This window comes from Balaenoptera ricei, chromosome 19 (assembly GCF_028023285.1).
Source record: "Balaenoptera ricei isolate mBalRic1 chromosome 19, mBalRic1.hap2, whole genome shotgun sequence".
NCBI classification, from domain to species: domain Eukaryota; kingdom Metazoa; phylum Chordata; class Mammalia; order Artiodactyla; family Balaenopteridae; genus Balaenoptera; species Balaenoptera ricei.
In genome coordinates this window covers 32,596,000-32,621,707 of record NC_082657.1, presented here as the reverse complement: position 1 = coordinate 32,621,707, position 25,708 = coordinate 32,596,000, and the positions used below count along the sequence as shown (strand labels likewise).

The 25,708-nt window shown below is 33.3% G+C and overlaps 1 protein-coding gene across 18 annotated transcripts in view; it reads right to left on the bottom strand.

Moving 5' to 3' along the window:
• The window catches only part of CHD9 (chromodomain helicase DNA binding protein 9), a 244,283-nt gene that overhangs the window by 106,872 nt on the left and 111,703 nt on the right, over window positions 1-25,708 (bottom strand). For 15 of the 18 annotated variants that reach the window (XM_059905419.1, XM_059905418.1, XM_059905417.1 and 12 more), the window contains one exon: window positions 10,366-10,697. In XM_059905419.1, the coding sequence (XP_059761402.1) occupies window positions 10,366-10,697 (332 nt within the window). Of the gene's footprint in view, window positions 1-10,365; window positions 10,698-11,504; window positions 11,753-11,865; window positions 12,077-25,708 lie in introns of those variants that run through there. The other 3 variants (XM_059905431.1, XM_059905430.1, XM_059905432.1) reach the window with 3 other exon arrangements.

The following is a 25,708-nucleotide window of genomic DNA, read 5'->3' as shown; positions in this document are numbered from 1 at the left end:
AAAATAGGGATATTACAATAGCTAGTTCTATTGTCGTTGAGAATTAAGTGGGATAATACATATCTGAGCACAGCCTTTAACACACAGTAATTTCTCAGCTAATGGTAACTATATCTAACTGTGATATGCCAGGCACTTTCCTAGGTTCTAGGATTTGAAGATAGAGTGGACACGGTTCCCAACCTTAATACATCATTGTTAGAATATGATCCCAGCTAAAATGCTAAAGAGGAAGTTAGCACAAGATGTAATGTGAAGACAAAGGGAGAAATCTTTATGTTTACTGAAGAGTAAAGGAGGCTTTACAGAAAAGGTAAAGTTTGAGATAGGGAACTGAATGATGAAAGAGAGTCCAACAAGTAGTGAAAAGAAAAGGTAGGGTACATTGCAGAAGAATGAGAATAAGCAATGATAAGAGCATGTCAGAAACACACAAAGTACTACAGGAGGAGATGGGTCAAGATCACAGAAGACCTTATATTACATGCAAGGAGTTAATGTTTTAGTTTAAGCTCAGCTTTAAGCACCACATGGCAGGAATTTAAAAGAAATCTGTCTAGTTCACGACTGACAACAAATGGCACTGAGATATTTTTGAATGAATGAAAAAAAATAAGCCAACTGGAAGATGTAAGAATTTTAAGCATTCTGGGGATGTAAACAGCATGGTGACTATAGTTAATAATACTGAATTATATATTTGAAAGTTGCTGGGTATATCTTAAAAAGTTCTCATCACAAGAAAAAAATATATAACTATGTGAGGTGATAAGATGTTAACTAAACTTACTGTTGTAATAGTTTCACAATATATACACACATCAAATCATTATGTTGTATACCTTAAACTAATACATTGTGATATGTCAATTACATCTCAATAAAACTGGGGGAAAAACGAATTTTAAACGAGGGAGCAATGCAACCAGAAGGAAGTGAAATGCAAGCCAGGGAAACCAGCGATAAGACTGACAATTCAGGTGAGAGAGATGTAGAGTGAAATATAGGGCCATGGTAGTGTGGGTGAAGAGGGAAAGGAAGACACAATTTTTCATTCTGGAAGCAGAAACGACAGGACTTGGTTATTGACTGGATGATGGGAGGTGAGAAAAAAATTCTAGAATGATTTATCCCCAGGGTATTCTCATATTGGTTTGATCACCACCTTCAACAGGATAATGGTAATTCTTACTTGGTATCTCACTTGCACTTTTCTGAGTATGTGAAATAAATACAAGCAAACATATAGCTTATGTTGGAACCGGGAAATCAGAGGAAGTACAAAAAGATACTCTGGAACAACATTAAGGAACCAACCATAGTTATATGCTATTCCCTCTCCCTGCTTTCATTGGTCATTTCCTCAGTCTTCTGGTCCCTATTCCTTTACTCTGGTTTCCCTCCTAAAATAAAAATCTCCCTTGAGGTCATATCTACTATTAGATACCACACATCCGTATGGATATCCCACAGACATTAAAATCTCAAAATGGCCCCAAATGCAATCCCTCACTTTTCCTAAAACTAATAATGTACTAATATTACAGTATAATGTAAATTCAGAAACGTGCACACATCAAGAGAGTACATACAGCTCAGTGAATTTTCTCAAACTGAACATAAATATATAGCCAGATCCTAGATCAAGAAACAAGACATCACTGGTTTCCCAGAAGTCTCCTGTCATGCTTTCTCTTCAAGCAACAACCTCCTCCTAAGGGTAACCATTATGCTACTTGTGGTTATTTAATATAACCTCAAGTACTTGTGCAGATGATTTTCAGTGGCAAGGTAAGGGATAACTCAAAGTAAACTGATTGGTAGAAATAGTTTTCATGCACTCCCCCATTTGCTATCCATCTCCAAACCTAAATGCATATTTTAGACTAGTTTGTCGATGAGGACAACACTAGTGACAGGAAAGTTCAGTTACTTAAATAACAATTTCCTGTGAAATACAGATCAAGGTCTGTTAATACCCATCAATATACTGATTAAAAAGGAATTTTCTCAGTGTTTGGCAAGCTAAATAAATTCTGTATACATATTCTGATATGGTATCTGTGCGTCAAGACTCAAATCCCACTGAATAAAAACTTCAATGAAATCAGGAGCAGAGATATTTTATTATTTTTGGATTTATGACTATGAAGAGGTGGCACTTTTCCCTTCTAGTAGTATAAAGTAATTAAATGAAAACTCTCTAAGGACAGTGGACTAAGCTGCTTAAACAATATTTTTATAAATAAACATTGCCTAAATACTAGGTGCTACCAAAGCAATCTTAAACATTCACCCTTTTTGGTGGACGTTAGATACAAACGTTTCCTCTAATACCTTAGATTAACCTTCATTATATTATTTGAAAATTGTACTTAAAACAAAAAAAGAGGGACTTCCCTGGTGGCGCAGTAGTTAAGAATTCTCCTGCCAATGCAGGGGACACGGGTTTGAGCCCTGGTCCGGGAAGATCCCACATGCTGTGGAGCAACTAAGCCTGTGTGCCACAACTACTGAGCCTGTGCTCTAGAGCCCGTGAGCCACAACTACTGAGCCTGCATGCCACAACTACTGAAGCCCGCCTGCCTAGAGCCCGTGCTCCGCAACAAGAGAAGCCACCACAATGGGAAGCCCGCGCACCGCAACGAACAGTAGCCCTCGCTCGCCACTAGAGAAAGCCCGCGCGCAGCAACAAAGACCCAACGCAACCAAAAATAAATAAATGTTTAAAAAAGACCTCAAATCTTACTTTTCATATATTCTGCATTTTCTTCCAATATTTTCCTATAGGCCTGGAGTAGCATCTTATTTCATAAACTCATTAACTATCCTTAACCCATGCAAAAATATTTTTCAAATTGTAACTTTGTAAGAGCTATTTCAAACGTAATAGTTTCCTACTAAACTTCTGAAATCCAAAATATTTACATATGCCCATTCTGTTCAAAAAAGGTACATTTCCATTGTAGGAAAAAAGTTGATTCTAAAACTTGAAGTCATTCTTGACTGACATAATTCTTAGTTTAAAAAAAAAAAATATATATATATATATACATATACACACACACACATACATACATACATATACACATACTATGGTTACTTACACAGAACATTGATTCTGGAAAACAATGAAGTCATATCAGTTTATTATATGTTCTAAAATGGTATATAAGTGAAACTACAAAGAAGAACAAACATTTGGTTGGTATTGATCAGTAATTCCTAAATCTGTGAGGCAGGCTTCATTAGAAGCTTGTTTGTTAAAAATAGATTCCAGATGAGAAAAATAAGACAAACCCAAATTGAGAGACATTCTACAAAATAACTGGCTAGTATGCTTCAAAGTTGAACGTGTCATTAAAGACAAAGACTGAAGAATTATTCCAAAATGGAGGAGTGTAAGGAGATAAGACAACAAAATGAAATGTAGGATCCTTAACTGGATCCTGGCTCCCAAAAATGGAACAACTGACACAATCTGCATGAGGTCTGTAAATCAGTTAACAGAATTGTGTAAGTGCTTACTTCCTGATTTTGATCATTGTGCTTAGGTTACATAAGATATTAACATTTGAGGAAGCTGGGTGAAGAGCCTAAGGGAACTCTGACCTATTTTTGCAAGTGTGAGACTGGTTCAAAATAAAAACTAACAAAACAAAACCAAACCCCAGATTTGTAGGTTCCAACTCCAGAATTCTGATCTAGTAAGTGGGATCCCAATCAGACTTTAAAAAAATTCTCACCAGGTTTGGGAACCACTGGCTCAAAATAATTAGTGAAGAAAACTCTAGGAACAAATATTCAGGATAATGAAACTATTCTATACTTATAGAACACTTAAAATTTCAAAGTGCTTTTGTCTATAATATCTCAGTTGATCCTCACAGGCGAGGCAGACATTGGTCCCACCAAACTAACAGGGAAACTTTAGCCCTGAAAGAGAGAACAAACTGCCAAAATCACAAGTCCAGTAAAAGACAATAAAGGTCTCTTTACTCCTACTCTACTATTTCCAACATATCTTATTCATTTTAACATAAAATGACACTATACTTCAACCAGTCAATAGATATTTAATATCAATAAATATATTTTAATGAATAAAGAGAATTATGAAACTACATTATCTGTAGAAAATCATTAAGGTTAAATTTATTGACTTTTGAACAACCAGAAATTTCTATTGCCTGTACAATGACAACTGATAGCCATAAATGTTATCTGAAGGAAATCAGATGATCCAAAAGTAGAAGAAATAAGATAATTTCAGCTCAGTAAAAGACCCAATTACCAAAGAGCATTCCATTCTTCCATCATGAATTACAAGGAGTTGACTATATTAAACTAAAATAAAATTCTAAAATTTCAGTATACGTACATTCTACAAATAAATTGATCATTTGCTATTCTTAGAAATACCACAGAGTAAAGCAACAAAATAATACAGACTGTATTAATAATAAAGGCTTTATGCAAGTTTTGTTTTTTAAAACATGAAAGGGATCTGTTATCAATGTTAGCGAACTGCAGCAACAGATATTCAGGCATGTAAAAGAACTAAATATTAAAACATAACTTATTTCAGACAGCAAAGGGCAATTTCAAACTAAGTATAAGTATAAATTTGAAATGTTAATTCATTTGACAAGTACAGGCACTAGAAAACCTCAGTGTTTATACTTGACGTTTATATTTGATTTTCAGATGTAGTTTATGCACTCATCTAAATCCTGCCCACATGTTACTCATGGAGGCTGTGTAACAAGCTGCATTCTACACAGCGTCAATCTGCAGTTGCCCCCTGTAGATTCTCTCACTGCAATAACTGGACAAACAATGAATCTTATCCAATTAGTCCATTTGTTGTAATTAATACATCCAGTTCATCATAAGTAAAGGAAACAAGCAAAAATACTATTTTACATTATAATTTTTTTTCTCTTTGTAAGCCCAGTGGAAGGCACTGGGGTTATTTTTAAAGCCATAAAATATATATGTGTGTATTTTTTTTTTTTTTTAGATGAAGAAACACATTTAACTTGATGCAATCACTCCAGTTTAAAGTTCAATTCAAGACTCTAGCTTAAACTCATCTGGAAAAAACAAGTTTTAAAGTGGTTCTTTATTTTAGTTAAGCCTTAAATTTGTGAAAGCAGTATTGTATGGTAAATTTTTGGTAACTTGGATTGTAAATCACTTCCTGTTTAGCGAATTCCCTGGTGGTCCAGTGGTTAGGTCTCCGTGCTTCCACTGCAGGGGGCACGGGTTCAATCCCTGGTCAGGGAACTAAGATCCCACATGCCGGGGGGCGCAGCCAAAAAATAAAATAAAATAAAGTAAAATCAATCAATCAATCACTTCCTGTTTAAGATTGAACGTCATTTTCTTCAAAAAGTTAATTCACTGAGTTGTTTCATATAGCCACTAAGGTGAAGTATTAGCTAAGTATTAACCATAGTATATTTATCAGCACAGTTTAATTTTTATTCTTTAAAAAACTTATTTCTTCTTTTTAAAAAAAGAAAACGACATTTATGCTTAAAAATACTGACAAAATAGGAACATTAAAATCAAATACTTTACTTCAGTGTCCTAAGATACACATGTTAACATCTATGAAACAAACATTCATCTAATTAACAAAGATATGCCATAGTTTTAACTGGCAATATATTTTTTTCTTTCTTACTGACATATAAAATAATGGTGTGTCTTATAATCAATGACATTTTAGATTCAATGAAATAACAGCACATCATTTGCTAATGATAAACCTTACTAATACATCTTATGTAAAGGTATAAATCTTAAAAATGGACCTGTAAATCTTAATTAAATTCATAATAATACATAATGTATATATCAATTCTTTCTGCAGATGAATACGTCTCAGATTTTCACTGACTTTAAGTTTAGATGTAAGGAGTGAAATCAATAAAACATTTTATCTTCTTGGCATTTAAAAATTATAGAACTTACATAGAGACTACTAATGGCATGATTAATAATTAAAATATATATAATAAATTTATACCATATATTTTCAAAGTGCTTTTTTATCATATGCCAAAAACAATTAATTAATTAATACATTTATATTTTATCCAAACAGATAGTAAATTCTTATTATTTTGAATACTTGCAATCAGGGTCTCATCTGTTACTTTATTAACATGGACTATAAAGTGATTATTCCCAATTTCTGATGATTCATCTTATTTTCCCTTCAGACTTTGTTCATATTATTTTTCCCTTATATTATTATTTAGATGTAAGTGTCTCTCTCTAGACATACATGTGGACATACATGTTCGTTTTGTTTAAAAATACACACATACATATCTATGTATACACATGATGGTAGGTAATTAATAAATGTTATTTTGCTTCTTCCTTCTTGGGGGTTCAGAATGACTATCGCAAAGAAGGGCACAATATAATTTCCAGATCTAATTTAATGTTTTACTGTTTTTTCTTTATAACATGACACCCTTAATTCCAACTTGATTTGATAAATATTTCCTAATTTAGATGTTTTCTGCTTTAACTAAAGAGAAAAGCTACTTGTAGCACCTGATAACTCCCATTCTTGTAACAAACAGAAAGAATAATTATGAATAATACAAAAAAGTATTTTTTTACTTTTAATCATGAAGTACCTTTACTGATTAAATTTACAGGGCCACAAGAGCATTTTAAAGTGTCAAAGGCATTCTACTTGTCAGTCTGATAATCTAATGCAAGAAGTAAATTATAACTGAGAACATGGAAACATAGTTTAAATGTCAAAGTTATAAAACATAAATCTAAAAATGCTTCAATCAAATCATGTGATATTTTATTACATAATCTAAAACCGAAGAGAGCCGAATAAGACAATTCTACCAGAAGTCTTAGAATGAATTTATTTTAGAATTTAACTCTCTACTATTACTAAACCATTAGTTTTGTCCCTGTGATTTAATGAAGGATTAGCTTGCCATTTCTAATCTTGATTTAACAAATCAAACACAACCATTTGGCATCATTTAATATTTAATCTTCCATTCATTCATTCATTCCATAAAATTCATTCCCTCCCATTCATGGAGCATCTATTATGTACCGACCATTATTAAAGAAATACCTGCTCTTCTACTTGAAAGGCAGCTTGTTAGAACCTGACTGCCAAGATCAAGAAAAATGTCAAAATAGAAGGTTGTTTCCAGTCCTACCTCACTCTTCATTTTCCACCGGCCATTTCCATTTCAACTTACACTCTTCCACATAACCATGTAACTCCTTTCAAACTCCAAGCATATTTCAAAACAAAATTTACCTGTCCTAAATGCTACTCTAGCTAACCTGATAAACAGAGGCATTCTCATATGAAAGAAAAAAACAACATTAATAAGTTAACCTATTATCCTTCTTACCAGGTAGCAACTGTTTGTTTTCATTTGTCTGCTTGATTTTTAAATTCATCTTATTAGGAACAGGGCCTTAATGGAAAGAGAACCTAGGCAGATAGGTGAGAGTTTAGGCTTGAAGGAAGGGGCATGGCTCCCGGCCTTGGCTTTTTCCTTAAATAGCTATATGTTATTTATGTTTTCAGAAAATAATGGCTAACATTATTAACAGGTATTGCTCTATATGCTTTAAGTGTTATTAAATCATTTCATCCTCAAAATAACACTATAAGGCAAGCACTATCATTATCCTCATTTTATGTCTGAGGAAACTAAAACTTGGAGAGGTTAAGTATTTGTCCGAGGTCACACTGCTTGTGACAAAGGGGAAATCTGAATAAGTGCAACTGGTTCCAAAGTCAAAGAACTTAACCACATTATCATACTGCATGCCCAATCTAACTCACAGAATTGTTGTAAAGATTAAATGAGACTATATTAAAGTCTCTGAAAAGGACACTCTATTCCTTGTATTAAAAAAAAATTAATCTATGAAAGTGACAGAAAAACTGAAAAGTTTTCAAGCACACTAGCAAGCAGAGGCAAGGCAGTATTGGTTTTCTTCCGATTAGTATTCCTAGATTATATCACATCACATATGTGGATTAAATAAGCACCAACTCTGACTATATATCAACCATAACTTATTGTCTACAAATCTAGTTACTTTTGAAATTTATATTTCACATTGCTCATTGTTAAGTTCCAGCACACATTCTCTTTAATTTTATCTGATATAAATCATCTGATATTAGCAAAAGTTCAATTCTTCTAAAACTCATAGAAAAACAAAATCTTTACAAGAAAACATTTAATACATCATGAAATATTATTAATTAAAATGATGCAAGTAAACTTAACTATTTAAATGATGCTTCTTCGCAGAAAAATTAGAAATGGCAAATTCAAAATTATAAAATGTAGTGGGGCTTATTGGAAAGCACAGTAATGAAATATTTCAAGTGACCAATATAGAACTCTAGATTGTATATGAATTTCATTTCCAGCCATGCTTTTTCCTCCAACATGATAATAATCTTTGGTTGTCTGATAAAGATGATCAAGAAACTGTTTCACTCCAACAGCTTAATAATATATGGGCAAGCTTCACTTTTACTTGCTTGCAACTTATAAATTCCTCTATCAAAAAGTCATCCACTCCCAAGTTTTTTTTTCCTGTCAATTACTTAATACCTCGCCATGGAAATATGTTTCCAATACAATTCTCACCTCTTTTCTCAAGAATGCTATCTCTAAAAACAAATACTAAATTGATCATGCTGTGCAATATTAAAATAATTTATTGTTAATAATCTACCTATTTTTAACAAAAATACAAATATCACAGAATACGTCAGATACTCTACTGTATTACTATTCCCTACATATTAATCCACATTTTTCAGAAATCCATGTTTCTCTATTACAATTTAATTATTTCTAATTTCCCCTTATATATTGTTTTTTCTTGAACCAGGTTCACTTCTCTTATCTTTTGCCTCTAGTTATCTCCCCCCCCACCCACCAATTTAAACTTACTGTAACTCTTGAGGGTTCTCTACCGATTTTCTCTTATTTTATGCATTATTTTTAAATACGCTTTCAAATGGTACCATTATTCTGCGTATATCTCTGTACAAGTTAAAACTGGAAAATTTTAATAGCAGTAACTTTTAATACATTAAAGGATTAAATATGGGGTTTCCTAAATTAAAACTAGACAAAATATTGAAAAAATAAGATATTTTCATACCAAAACGTTTAAATAAAAAAGGAGCAGAAATCTAACTTTCAAATTTTATCTTAGCTATCTGCAAATGAAATGCAAAATCAATAATATTAATTATTTCTCTATTATAGCAAGAGAGCCCGTGTTATTTAATGGTTTGCACTGAAAGGCATCAGGACCTAATGATATAACTCAGTTTGGTGGTTTCATTGAAAATGCTGTGAATTAATTGTTTACAAAATTGTGTTAGTTCTAAATATGTATATAATATATAAATAATTTTGTAAGCAAATGAAGATTTTTATAATAAGGAAATTTTTCCTTTATTGTGTACTTTTTTCTGTGGAAGAAAGAAAACAGATTAAATACTTTATCTAAAATTTCATATAAAGCCTTCAAAAATAACCAAATATTCCTGCAAAACTGATTCTAAACTATGTTGGCCTTAGATTATTTTTACCCTTGCATGCAAAACAAACATACATATAAAACAAATAATAACACTTATTATATTTTTTGAAAATGTATTAGGTAAGTAGTCAAAGAAAAATACCTAGGATTAATATACCCTCCTAAAGCAATTCTTTGTCCTTATAATTCTCTTGGAGCATTAATCCTCACCTGGCCTCTTTATTACATAAAGTAAATCAGAAAGACTGTAAGGGAGGAAGTCTGTAAGAGCCGAGAGCTGCTTATTGTTGATTTAAATGGTCTTAGTTTTCTTGCCATTCCATTTAGTTCAATGTTGTGGGTTTATGAGAAAATATTATATTTCATGTTTCCAAACTATAAGGTGCCCAATGAAGTACAACTAAGAGGTAAAGAAATCTTATAAAAAATTTCAAGGCATTTTTTTAATAAAGAAAGTACATTAGGAACTGGCACAGCAATATGGGTTTCGTTTTGTTTTTCCTTTTCCTGTTTTATATATAAAATGTTCTCCAATTTTAAATTCCTTTTACTAACATTAATATACAAAAAAGTATGTTCATAGACTAGTAAAATTTAGTAAATTCTCAAATATTACCTAATTCATTCAAAAAGGCAGTAAGATACACACAGTATCTAACAACTTAAAACTCCAAAGTGGGAGTAAACACATCATACGCAAATCAAAAGTAGATTAGACAGACTGAACTTTACAAAAACTTCAAAGGAAGAAGATTTAATTCTTAACCAACTTACCCAATTTTTGTCTTCTCTTTTAACTTAGAACAAGTTTTTGTTTTTTTGCTCTCTTTGTCCTTTGGCTTAGATTTCATCCTTCTACCTTTCTTTTCCTCTTTTCCTTCAACTGAAGCACTAGGAAAGTTTTCAGGGCTCATTACTCGTGGAATATTGCGTTCCCCACGCTCCTTTGCTTTTGCTATGGCCTCTGATATTATACGATTAGCCTTTTCTTGCTTGCTTTCTGATTCCACCTTTTTTCTCTGCTTCTTCTCGGACATGATCCTCACCTGGGTATTCTGCAACTTAGTATATGTCCCAGAACCATCACTCTTCTTGGAAGATGGAGGCTAGAGAAATCAAAATAATTTTTATACAACATACCAAAGTACATTTAAACAATTAACATAAATAACCAAAAATTTAGAATTAAGCTTTAAGAAGTAAAATACATAAGCAAATATATGAGTGCTACAAACAAATTTAAAATTAAAACATTTTGCTGATCTAGAAATTAGTGTAGGTATAAAATAAAAAGCTCAAATACTGCTTTTAAAAGTGAAGGTTAAAGAAGGATAATATAGATTCATTGATATTTTCATAGCATTCTTGATTAGTTGATTCAAATTTTGTACTATAAATATAGCTAATTCAAATTTAGTCATGTAAATATTCTGGGCATTTGGAATAAGTCTCTTCTTTCCTCTTCATTCCAGAACTCTGAAAATTATTAATAAATTTTAAATAGCAATTTTAATTTAGAATGACTACTCCCCATAGTTTATTATGACTTTTAGAAAAACAAAGCCTCTCTGCTTTATAAGAAACTGGAACGAGAACCTGAATTCATTTAAATCATTTTAATGTGCAATCTATGCAGCAATGTAGCTAGTTAGTAAACAGACATTCCCATACTTAAAATTAGAGAAAGTTTTAGTTTTTCTGTGAAAGAGTTAAATGAGGATTTTTTTTCTCTTTCTATATCATAATATTTTGCTCAAGCAATTCTGGAAAAAAACAAGTTCTAGTTTTACGTTAAAATTATTAATATTTTAGCAATATCACAGGAAGCAGATCAACAGCATTTTAAAAAGAATATCCTCTTCAAACACGCATTCATCCCATATTCTTAGATCACAGTTTTGTTACGTTCTTACCCGTAAACATGCCTCTGACTACAGCACGGGAAAAAACCACCAGGAATTTCCAAACACATTTTCATGCTGGTTCCAGTGTGCTTCACTGGATATCTTTTCTATACCTGCCTCATCAAAGGTTTCATAGCAGTGCTGCAGCACTGGGAAAGGAGGGAGGGTTTAGAATCGCTCACTAAAATGCCACCTTAAGGCCTACAGGCTATAACAAATAACCAAGACGCGAGAAAACAGCAACAAGCTCAAGATGGCGATGCAGTACGACTCCGCAGCAGCAGCCAGTAATAAGGAAGGTTATTCAATCCCATTAGCCTTTTAGCCCAAAGAACCCCTCCTCCTCCCACTCATTCAGGCTTTCACTTACCCTTCCTCTTGGCCTCTTCACTGAAGACATTTTTGGCGTCAGACAAAGGCTTGCCCTCTGCTTTTTCACCACCCCAGGCAGTGCTCAAGAAAAAAGCATTGAAAGAAGATTCCTAAATGGCCTATTTAGCAAGCTGCAACCAAGAGATGCACAACCCTCCACAAATACACATTGTGATGTATCAACACATTTCTGCCTTGGCAAGTTTATATCCACTGTTCATTCTATTTAGATATGAAAAAGACTGTAAACCCGTCCTAAAAAGCTGAGTTTCCTCAATAGCTGTAAGCAGATAGCCAGATTCCAACAAAGCACAGAAAGAAATGAATGCACAAAGCATCAAAATGCATCAGCATGAATATTAGAGATGTCGTTAAAAATACTGACTCCTTCTGAGGAAGTAGGCCAGCAGATGGTGCTACCAGTTATTATTCCATTAGACTCTGCAATTTAACCCCCAATGGACTGTTCTTCCCTCCATGTAACACATTAACTCTCACTCTACCATTTCCTGTAGTAAAGTTTTTAAAAATATACGTAAAAACCTGATTTAAAAAAATCATCTGAAAAGGAAAACTGTAGTGAAACGGCTTTATGTAGCTATCAATGTTAAAAGACAAAGTCCAATGCATTTTTACCGGAGAAAAATACTTTTCTCCGTGATACTCTATTTAAAACATAAACACATCTGAAGATGAGCAAAGGGTTAAAGAGGAGGTCATGCAAATGAACCCATAACAAGTGACTTCTCTTTAAGAAATTAGATAAGGTTTCTTATTATTCTTCTAACAAAAAGCAACAATGTCACTTTTAAAATAGAGAAATGAAGCTATTTTCATTTAAATTCCAAAAAGAAGCTTAAGATTTTGAAATGAACACATAAGAGCTGTCTATAAAAAAATAACTAGCCATAGTTAAATTATTTCCTTACTTAAACCTGAATAAATACATTAATTTATTTTCCTAACATAAAAAACTCCTAAACATTCCTGACCTTTACTCCTCACATTCTATTTCAACTCAACTGTTGAGTTTTTAAGATAAAATTTTAGTTTTAGTCCCTTGCTAAAAATAAATAAGTAGCAAGTCCTCCTGAATTTGATCGTTATATACCTATACTTTTCATCTATAAAATATTGAGACTATTTTAGTAAGCAATGATTTTAAATACCTAAAACAAAATTTTCACTGCCTCAAAATTCACATTTACGTCTTTCATTAATACCATTTTTTTTAAATTGGTCTTGGCAAGTCATCTGATATCTGTATTAAAGAACCTGTTTTTAGTTTTTTCCTTTCAGGCATCAAAGGTCTCGAAATGGAGCAACATTATATAAACAGTGTCCTAGAAAGACCAATCTAAAAGAATAGGAGAGGAAATTAAAGGCATAGGACCACTAATGCAAGAAAAGGATCTTACTGACCTGGAGGTCATCTATGTAAAAATCATAATAACCAATAATAAGGGCTAACACTTACCAAGTGCTTATTAGGTGATAGGCACTATTCTAAGCACTTTACATGTAATAATTAATTTAATCCTGAATAATAGGGTAACAGTGATAATGGAGAGGAGTAACAAATGGGAGAGATATTCTTACAGCAGAACTGCAAAATAATAGAACAGACCCAAGAGCACAATTTTTTAAAATCATCATAATAATAATAGCTAACACTTACTTAGTCCCTACTATGTTCTAGGCACTATTCCTATTATGACATGTAAATGAACAACATGGATTTAAACTGCGTGGGTCCACTTACATGCAGATTTCTTTCAATAATAAATACTACAGTGCTACATAATTCACAGTTGGTTTCATCCAAGGATGTGGAACCACAGATATGGAGGAATCAAGAACTATAAACATGGAAGAATCACATATATGGAAAACTGACTATAAATTATACTTGGATCTTTCAATGAATCGCTAATCCTGTATTGTTCAAGGGTCAACTGTATATTATCTCAATTAATCTTAAAAACAACCCTGTGAGATATGTACTACTGTTACCCTCATTTTATAGCTAAGGATACTAAGGCATAGAGAAATAACTTGCCCAAGATCACAGGCTACAGAAATATGGGGTAGGGATTAAGAGGCAGAGAGCCTCATAATGGAAACTGTGCTCTTAACCACTATATTATATCGTATTTGGTTCAAATACCATAACTTACAGAGATTAATTTGAACACAAAAGAAAGTAAATGACTTTCTCAAAATCTCAGAGATACTAGTAAGGAAGCAAGAAGAAAATTTAGTTTTTTTCAGTGCCCTTTCCAAGAGGTAGAAATCAACTAGATATGGGTGGGTTTTGGCTGAAGAGCAGGAAGAGTCAATACTTGCTTTCTAGACCAAGTAAGTACTGGTACAGGAGGAGATAAAAGAAATGTTGAGAAAGGGTGTGTATGTGTGCATGATAAGTTTAATTCTTTACACACTGAGTTTGAAATGAAAAGTTTGAGTAACTGGAAATTTTGGACTGGATCCTCGGAGAGGTCAGGGCTGGAATATAAGATGTAGATTCTCTTGCTGTTTTCTTTGAATATCCTTAGCTCACTGACACTATCCACAGAAACTAAGATGATTTCCAAAATATCTCACTTCTCCTTAAAGCTTTTCAGTAGATTCCATTACTTGATTCAAAAATCCCAATTATTTAACAATAAATCTTAACAGTAGACAATCAAATATTTGTGACCAAACATTTCTGTGATCAAATATTTCTTCTACTATTAGGATATAATATTTTAAATCTATATTCCCATAGAACATCAACACGGAGGTGTTAACTAACTAATCATTTTTAACATAGGTGATTTCCCAATTTACACATAGACACAAACATACAAAAGGGTAGTTAATAGTAACTTTTCTCAATGTTACAATTTTTCTCTTTTTCACCTACATAAGCAGTCAACAAATTCTGCCCAATCTACTTAATTGTGTTTTATTTTGTTTTCTTCCTCTCAGTCCCAACAGCTCCTGCTGTATTAATTTCCCACTTGTTATGGTTACATTATAGTGATGTAGGAAAATATCCTTATCTGTAGGAAATATATCAAGTCATTGGGGGTGATGGAACATCTGGTTTGCAATCTACTCTCCAATTCTTTACAAAGTAAAAGAATTTCTTTGTATTTCATTTGTGATTTCTCTGTAGGTTTGTCACAATTTCAAAATTCAACTTTTAAAATAAAGGCAGGGACTTCCCCAGCAGCCCAGCCATTAACACTTCGCCTTCCAATGCAGGGAGTGCAGGTTCAATCCCTGGTCGAGGAGCTAAGATCCCACATGCCTCATGGCCAAAAAACCAAAACAAAACAGAAGCAATATTGTAACAAATTCAATACAGACTTTAAAAATGGTCCACATCAAAAAAATCTTTAAAAAAATAAATACATAAAGGCAAAAAAGGCCTTGCTCCCCAAGGACCTGTATGCTAAATGAGAAAAAAAAAAAAAAAGTAAAAGAAGAGAAGGCACATATATTAATAACATATCCAAATATTTATAAGAAAAACAAGTCATAGCAAAACATAAAGATGATATCATATGTGATGTATCAATTATTTTGATAGCAACTAGAAGAATATATGAAAGACCCTGGATGTCATATTTCAATACTAGAGAAACTCAAGGATTTATGGTATGAGTGTTTTTCAAACCATAGGTCATGATCTAATAACAAGTCATGATATAAATTTAGTGGGTTCAGACTAGCACTAAAGAAATGAAATATAACAGAATGAAAAAGAGTGGTACCTAACCTTTATGAATGCTACCTCTTAAAAATTAGATAGTTTTAATACCATGGTTACTCCTCTTTTCCTTTATGAGAGAAAGAAGCAAAGAGATTTGAGTAAGAAATTAGAGGTGTTAAAACCAGAGTGGGGACTCAGTTTTTCCTCCTCTTGGTAGAATAATTTTCCCACATACCTACCCACCCACACTGGGGAATTCATCCATTTCAAATATTTTAGTTGCATACAAATAATTTAAGAATTTGAATCACCAGTGTGTAGACCTGAGTGGAAATCATAAATTTTCAAAAAGAAGGGGAGAATGATCACATGGCTACCATACATCTACTATAGAGCACAGGTTCTACTATTAGGGAAAATTATAAAAAATTTAAAGTTCTACTTCACACATTTTTAAAACAATATGAAGGAACAGAAAGTCTCAAATAATAAAACAGATATAATTCCTTAGTAATAATAAAACACAGAACAAAGAATTTTCAACAACATATATAAAACTGTATTATAGCTAAAAATCTTCCAACTTTTCTCAGGAGAGATGACTCTCAGGCTTCAGACCTGGGGGACTAGGTGAATGGAACTTGCAATGGAAGAGAATACAAAACAGAATAGAGATAGCAAGCCTTGAGCAAGAATGAGTTTTACTGCCTAGAGAAACAACGCAGAATAAGAGAAGAGAACCATTAGAAGAGAACCCAAAACACCAACTTTTAAAGAGCTAGCAGATGAAGAGGAGTTAAAGAAGGAAAGAAGGAAAAACAAAAAGAAACTACAAAAATGGTAAGATGAGCATCAGGAAAGAGTGGTGTCATGGAAGCCAAGAGGAAAGAATAAAAAGCTCTGCCATCAAAAGGAAAGTAAATATCTGAGAGTAATCTGATATCATAAAGCTAACTTAGAAAGCATTTTAGTTCTGTTGAATTGTTTATAGTAAGCCAGTATGCTAGTTTTTAACATCTTTATTTTAGGAAGAATCATATAATTATGTACTTAAATATTCAAATTAGATAGCTAGTGGGAAGCAGCCACATAGCACAGGGAGATCAGCTCGGTGCTTTGTGACCACCTAGAGGGGTGGGATAGGGAGGGTGGGAGGGAGAGGCAAGAGGGAGGAGATATGGGGACATATGTATATGTATAGCTGATTCACTTTGTTATACAGCAGAAACTAACATACCATTGTAAAGCAATTATACTCCAATAGAGATATTTTAAAAATATTCAAATTAAACCAACCTCTAAAAACAATAAATTTGTAGTTAATTTTAGTAATACATGTCAAACGTTAGTGGTAACTTCTTTTGCATTTATTGCATATAACGTTTTTTCCCACAAAGTACCAATAAAGACTTGCTTTTAAAGAGAAGAAAAGGAGGAAAAATTGATCCAAATTATTATCTGTCAAAGTCTTCTGAATTTTACCCTTAGATTTGTTTTCAGAGTTTTTGATGTATCTGAAGCAATTATTTTATTTCACGTTCTTCACATCTGTGAACTCACATGTTCACAAATTAAAAGGCTTATTTTCATTTTGTGACTTGTACTAGTAACCAGGTTTCCACTTTTAGCTAATGACATTCTTTTTTTTCGACATCTTGAATTTTACACTGATAAGGTAATACTATTAAAAGTATTCCCTCTATTTTAATCATCCACATAGCAGTTCAGGCAAACAGTAGGTATTCATAAAAGTGTTTTTTTTAAAAAATAAACATTTATTATGTGACTTACAGGAAATACAGAAAGAGAAGAATATGTTAGAGGATACCATGGGAATGTAATCAGCAAAATCCAGAATGTGGGAAACTCTAAAGAAAAATGACTGTTTCTTCAGCAAAGAAACAATAAGAAACAAAACAAAGAAGGGTAATCATAGATCAAAAGAGGCTTAAGACTAAATGTAATGCCAAAATTAAAAAAAACAGAAAAAAGAAAAGACAGACACTTAAAATTCCTATCAACTGAATGCAATACATGGCCCTTGTTTTGACATAGACCTGAACAAGTCTGTAAGACTACATTTATTAATACTAGGGAACTTTAACTTTGATTGGGTATTTGATTATGAAGGAATTCTAGTTATTTTTTAAGTGTGAAACTAATTTTGCAATTGTGTTTTAAAGCTAAAACCTTTGTCTTTTAGATATACAAATTGAAATATTTACAGATAAAGTGATACCTGAAATATTTACAGATAAAGTGATATGATTAAGGTGTGTTTCAAAATAGTCCCTGAAGGGACTAATAATCCCTGTATGATAGTCAGAGGGTCGTATAGATGAAAAACAATTGCCTATAAACTGATGGCTGTCGTAGCTGGGTGATGGCTACTCTACTTCTGTGTACACTTGAAATATTATATAATAAAGAAATTTAAACCGTTATATTCTGGGAGTAACAGGTAGTTTGGCATGACAAGAAAACTAGATTCATGTGGAAGAATGATAAGCAATAAAGACAGAAAGGTAATGGGTCAGATTATCAAAAGTGTTATAAATTATGCTAAAATATCTGGACTTTATGCTGAAGTGAATTGGGGAATCAATAAGCGATTACATATAGAGAGGTAACAGGATCAGATTTTTAGATTTAGGGCTGCTAACTGGTTTCAACAAAAATACCCAAATATTTCATGGAAACTTTACTTACAAAAAGGCCATATATGATATAAAAACAAGTAATATTTAACCTTCTATTTTATATTAGTTTGTGTTGCTTTCTCAATGCTGTATTTTCAAAACTTCATTTTTTGTTTCCAAACAAAAGTGTATTTTAAAAACATTAAACCACAAAATCTCACGAAGTTCCTTACTTACTGACAACATTAAATATACTGAATTCATCAGTCCATAAATTACTAATGATACTAAAAGCTGTTCTCAGTGTAATGCTGTGATTAAAGGAAAGGGCTTTGGACTCAGCCAGCCCTGGGTCCCAGTTCCATCATCTGTAAAATGGAGATAATAATAGTGTCTACCTTCTAGGGCTGTTGTGAGACCTAACAGATAATGCTTGTAAAGTGCTTAGTATGGTGTCTGGCATACAAATACTCAGAAGTGCTAGGTACTATTGTTATTGCTGTAATGTGAAGTGCTTAGTATGGTGCCTGGCAAATACTCAGTATAGTGCTAGGTACTATTGTTATTGCTGTAATGTGATATTGTGCCCACCTCAGTGCATCATCATATCAGGGGATACAATGATGTCAGTATGTCTTATAACTGGTACTGTTATCTTTTAAATATTTTATTTTATTTTATTTTTTATTTTTGGCTGTGTTGGGTCTTCGTTGCTGTGCACGGGCTTTCTCTTGTTGCGTCAAGCGGGGGCTGCTCTTTGTTCCGGTGTGCAGGCTTCTCACTGTGGTGGCTTCTCTTGTTGCAGAGCACTGACTCTAGGCCCGCAGGCTTCAGTAGTTGTGGCTCACAGGCTCTAGAGCGCAGGTGCAGCAGTTGTGGCGCACGGGCTTAGTTACTCCGTGGCATGTGGGATCTTCCCGGACCAGGGCTCAAACCCGTGTCCCCTGCATTGGCAGGCGGATTCTTAACCACTGCGCCACCAGGGAAGCCGGTACTGTTATCTTTGATCCCCTGGTTAAAGTAATGTCTGCCATTACTCTCTGCTATAAATTTCTCCTTTTATAATTAGCAAATATCTTATCAGACTATGCAAATACCTTGTTCTCATATATATTTGCCTAGTAATTTTAGCATACATTGATGGTTCCTGCCTATAACAATTATTATTTGGTTATTCACTTAATGGAAATTTTTTATTTCCATCATTCCTTCCACATTTTCTACTGGAATTATACTATAAACAAAAGTTGCCTCTTTTCCTTATTTATTTATTCATTCAGTCATTCATTTATTCATTCAATTATTGATACTGGTATAGACTCATAGATATTTATTTTATTCTATGGGTTATAATTTGATACTATGATTATTTGTTATTCAAATTGTCCCAGCTTTCACCATATAGAGCTCCTTCAAGTTGGTTCCTGAACCTTGTTTACCACCATCATATTTTGAACACTTCCTTACTTTCTGGCACTGTAAGATATTCCAGGTTCATGGTAAGAATAGTTTAATGGAGTGGTTGAGGCGGAAGCCATATTATAGTAGATTAAGAAGTAAATGGGAAGAAAGGAAGTAGATACAGTGAGTGTTAAACACTTTTCCTACATAAATGAAGGGAAAATGGCAGGCTACCGTGGAATTAGAAACTTGAGTATGTTTATTGGCTATAAAAAAGAAGTCAGTAGACTGCTTGAATATATAAGAGAGAAAGAAAAGCTAGAGAGAGTTTTATCACAAGTAGAAAATTTAAAACATTTTCCATATAACAATTCAAAATTATCACACTACCAATAAAAAATTAAAATATTATATATAAATATCACTTTGGTAAATAGTATGAACTTCCCATAGCACCTTTTCTAAAATGCTTCTTAGGGGGAAAAAAATTTTTTTAAAGACTTCTTGAATATGTTAATTCAAAAACCATTTTCCTTCCCAAAAGTTTTCACAATTTCTGGTGTATTTTTAAATTTGACTTCCCAATATTCCTATTAATCAAGTTATTAAAATTAATCAAATATTAATTATTCCTAACTGCAGATGAAAGAGTTGCTATTATCCATTTTCTCCAGATTAAGAGAGAGACTGGAGTGTGGCAGTGACAGTCTGACAAAACCAACAGGTGAAATACATTCTTAAAGCCTTAAGAAGACCTGATAAAGTAGAAGGGCAACAGTGTAATAAGCAAATTAACCAAACAGCTGCATAATTCGGTGGACAACACTAACCATCATATTCTAAATTCTTTTGGCAATGTTTCCAAAAGTATTAATAAAACAAATACAAAGGAAAAAAACCTCTTTCAAGTCTTTTAAAGGGGAGATTGAGAGTTGGTCCTGTTGAAAGACACTGGTTTTTTGTATACAACGCATTATGAAAAATCAATTTTAATTTTCAGAATTCTGAGATTATATATAAAAAACTATTTGAACAGTCAAGTAATTACTAACATAAGTAAAAATGATGTTAAGGGAAGGCTAATATAAATACATTTGCAATAAGGAAAAAATTTAAAATAAGGTATTTGAACTTGATTTACAGTTTTAGGCAAAAGAAAATCAAATACTGAAAAGTTGCTATATATAAAAAGTCAAAAGTATTTTAGAAATCACAAAATATACTTAATTTCATCATATTAAAATTTCATCTTGCAGAATGCAAAGGAAGTAATGAGAGACACTGCATCTCTGGATGTAACTCTGACCATAAGAAAAAAAGTTATTTGTGGAAGTAGAAATGATGGGAATTACATGAAAAAACTAAACATGACCTTTTGGTGTCCGTAACAGGTCTAGGCATAGTAGTTGTGTGTCATAAATGTAGGCCTTTTGAAGTTAAAGAAAAAAAAGTATCATCATATGGCCTGAAACTTACAAAAGCATAGACAGATCAATAAACTCAGGAAATATAGTTCAACAAGTCAGGACTCAAAAATACAATTCCAACAATTCAATAAGAAATGATTCTAACAACAACAAATGTAGTGTATCTAAAAATATTGGGTGCAGCCTTACAGATTTCAAAAAGTAGAATGCAAGAGACAGATTTAAGAAGAATATGAAAGGGGCACTGACCTGTAACAATAGTGCTGGGAAGTCCACAGTGAGTTAAGAAGGGTGTAACTCCAATGGTGGGTCTGAACCTGGGGGAAGTCATGCTACATTTTTTTTAAGAATAGGAAGAGGCAAACCTACGCATGTCAACTGAGCTCTTCCAAAATTTGTACAACAGAATCTACTTCCTCAGCTTGTGCTAAACCGCTCCAAATGAATATTTTCAGTTTAAATTTGTGAACTGGTGCCATCTGGTCAATCTTCTGGGTTCCTACTAGCCTTTCACTTGAGCTTAAAATCTCTTCAGCAACCCTACCATTAGTTCTTAATTAGCGTCCCTCTTAGATCATACACAAAAATGTTGATTAAAAAAAAAATCTTATGAGGCTGAATCTATAAATGGGTATTCTTGTGTGCAGACACACACACACACACACACACACACACACACACACACACACACTCCTACCTACTTTAAAAAAAAAAAATGTACATGCCTTAACAGCAGCTCATGGGAAAAATACCAGGGAATTTTAGCTCACTGTAAACTAAATGAGTGTATGGTGTAATGAGCTTGCCAAAAAACAAATGCAATCTTACATTGCACAAACAGAAATGTGGTATAAGGAACAAGGGAGGTGATAATTACAGTATACTCTAGTCTCACCAAGAGAAATGTATTCTGTTTTGGGTTTAAGAGGAATACAAACTAGATCACTCATTCAAGACATATTATTTGAGTACATACTACCTGCCAGACAGATTGTTATAAGTACTGGGAATAAAACAGTAAACAAGACAAAGTCCCTGCTTTAATGGAGCTAACATTTTAGAGAAGGAGATAAACAAAAAGGAAAAAAAAAACCCATCAGGTAAGGGTAATGGCTATGCAAAGAATGAAAATAGGATGACGTGATTAAAAGTGATAGGGTGACTATTTTAAAATGGACTCAAGGAAAGTCTAACTGAGGAGGCCACTTACACTGAAATCTGAATGAAAAGAAAGAACTAGCAATGTAAAGATGTGATGAAAGATGAATCAAATTATTCTAAGCAGCCTTGAGAGATCAGCAACAAAGCACAAAGACCAACATACTGGTTTTTATATCTTAAGAAGAAGTTTCCCTATTGGATAACATTTGCACCAACTACACTATACTTCCCAGTCTATACATCTGGAGACTACTCCATGGAAGTGCACCTCAATTCCTCTTCAGACCTTACCTGTTCAGGTCCTACAGTTTTAAGCTGGTTCCTTCTAGTAATGAGCCATCACTATTCTCGATGGTCTGATTTTCTAGGTCAGTGTTTTTTAACTATGAACTAAAATCTCATTACAAGCCATCAGTTCAGTGGATAGCCATTAACATTCTTTATAAATGAAGTAGACTAGTGTTTTGAGAAGCAATGGTTACATCTTAATACATACACGCCCCTACATATATACATCCATTAACATTTAAAAACACATCTATGCTGGGTTCCAGACAAAAACTTTGAAAAACACTGTTCTAAGAGGTTAATGAATACTTCCATGTCATTTCATAGGAGAGTTCAACCCAGACTCTTATTTAGGGTTGGAGGGCTTTGAGTCACCTGGTATTAGTCAACCTGGAGGATGGGATCAACCACATTGGGCAATCAATTAATTAATCAGTTACATCTATTTAATGGAGCGCCAATAAAAACTCTGACACTGAAGCTCAAGTGACATCCCTGATTAACAATACCCCGTGCATACAGTCACGCATCAATGCTGGGACCTGATTCCAAGGAGAGAGCTTTGTGTTGAAACCCTCTGAGACTGCCCTATGCATCCCTTCTTTGGCTAATTTTAACCTGTAACCTCCTCTGTAATAAACTGTAATAAATAAATTTTAACCTGTAACCTCCTCTGTAATAAACTGTAACCACAAGTATAATAGTTTTCAGTGAGTTCTGCTAGCCTATTATTGAAACTAAGGGTGGTTCTGGGAACCTCCAGAATTTGTAGTTGGTGTCAGAAGTGAGGGCAGTCTTGGGACTGTGTTAGCTTTGCAGTTTGGCTATCTCTTGAGTAATACTCTCCAATGAAAACAAAAAGTTTAATGAGAAAATGAGAGATCTTGATCTGATAACTATCTTCAAATGTTAGCCAACTGCAAAGATTTTCAAGTTTTTGTAAGATGTATAAAACTAAGACTGCAATGATTCCATTCTACTGAAGGCCTATCCATAGGAAATCTGGACTGAGAAAACTGCTTCCTTAAATATTCCTATGCAAAATCTTAAAAAAAAAAAATCTGTATACAGGAAAACATCCATATAACAAGAAACTGGGTAAAGAATACACTAGACCTAGCTGTACTATTTTTTACAATTGCATACAAATCTGCAATTATCTCAAAATAAAAAAGTTTAATTTTAAAAAAAAAGAAGAAAGCTTAGGCCTTTCTTGAGCTCAGAGACAGTCTCCTTCTGGCCTTGAAGAAACAAGCTGCTATGAGTTCTACAGCTACAAGGAAATGAATTCTGCTGACGATCCCATGAGCCTAGATGAGGGCTGTGTGTCTCCGATGAGATCACAGCCCCACTGGACTCACTGGATGCAGTCTTGTGAGACCCCAAGCAGAGAATCCAGCTAAGCTGTGCCTAGACACTTGACCCAAGGAAACTATGAGATAATAAATGGATGCTGTTTTAAGCTACTAAATATATGGTTAATTTGGCACTACATTCACATACCCTACAATTGAACAATTTCACTCCTGGGTACATACTCAACATAAATACACATAAAGTTCAATAACAGGCAAAACTAATCTATGAGGGTACAAGTCAAAACGGTGATTACCCTTAGGGTGAGAGCAAGCAGGGACTAGTAGGAGGCCCAAGGAGATTTCTAGGATTGTGATAATGTTCTATTTCTTGATCTGGATTGGTGAAATAGATGATGTTTACTCTCTGAAAATTTATCAAACTATTTACTTATAATTTGTGTACTTTTCTGTATGTATGTTATATGTCAACAAAACTCACATTAAAGAAGTTACATAACCATCAAACTGAAGACTATTATTTAACTTTATTATCATTAACCTAAGTAAACAATTCATTACAACCAGATTTTAAGGAAAAAACCATCTGTTCTAATGCAATGATGTCTTGACACTAAAAACAAATTATTTTTCTTCATTGTGTTAGCATGATATTTCATGCTTTTCATCCAGATAAATAATAAAAAAATAAAAGGGAAATATAATATTATATGTTCCCTCAATAAGAGGAGAAATCTACAAAATGCTGAAAGACATCTGAGAGTTAATTCAACCAATGTTATTAGGGGAAGGTAGGAGCTAGAGGAAAAGGAAGTTTTTTAAAACCCACAATCAAAATGTGAAGATTTTAAACAGAAATAGAATGTTTAAGTCTATACTCATTTTAGGTTGTTACGCTTCTGAATAACATCTTCTCTCTTTCCAGTTATATCTCCAATTGTAAAATATGTTTTACTTTATATTCTAGCAACACAAACAATTTCAGTTTTTTAAAAAAAACAAGTTATACCAATAACTTTGAATTTACTGTTCTAGTTGTCTAGAGTGTCCTTTCTCTAAAAGGTAGCCTAGCAAATGTCTATTCAAAACTCAGTGTAGGGACTTCCCTGGTGGCACACTGGTTAAGAATTCGCCTGCCAATGCAGGGGACACGGGTTCAATCCCTGGTCCAAGAAGATCCCACATGCTGCGGAGCAACTAAGCCCGTGTGCTACAACTACTGAGCCTGTGCTCTAGAGCCCGCGTGCTGCAACTACTGCAGCCTGCGTGTCGAGAACCCATGCTCTGCAACAAGAGAAGCCACTGCAATGAGAAGCCCATGTACTGCAAAGAAGAGTAGCCCCCGCTCACCGCAACCAGAGAAAGCCTGCGCGCAGCAACGAAGACCCAACGTAGCCAAAAATAAAAATAAATAACTAATTAATTAATTAAAAAAACAAACTCGGTGTAGATATCACTTCCTTTTTACAATATGTAATTTTACTGCTATATTTGCCATAGCATATTTTAGTTATTTATAAGTCAAGGTCATATTTGATTTGTACCTCTAAAACCTATCCAGTGTTTGGTACAGTTGCATCATCTATGCAACGAGGATAATCATAGTATCTAAAGGATCTTAGAACAGTATTTGACACATAATAAGCACTCAGTAAATATCAGTATTAATTATTATGATAAAGATTAATGTTCCTTATATAAAGAAGTCTCAGAACTCCATAATATGAAAACAAATATTCCAATTTTAAAAATGGGCAAAATTTTTGGCAGACACTGCCAAAGATGATAAATGGATGGCAAATAAACACAAGAAAAGACGCTCACATTATTAGACATAAGGGAAATGCAAATTCAAACCACATGAGATACCACTACACATCTATTTGAATGGTTAAAAAAAAACATG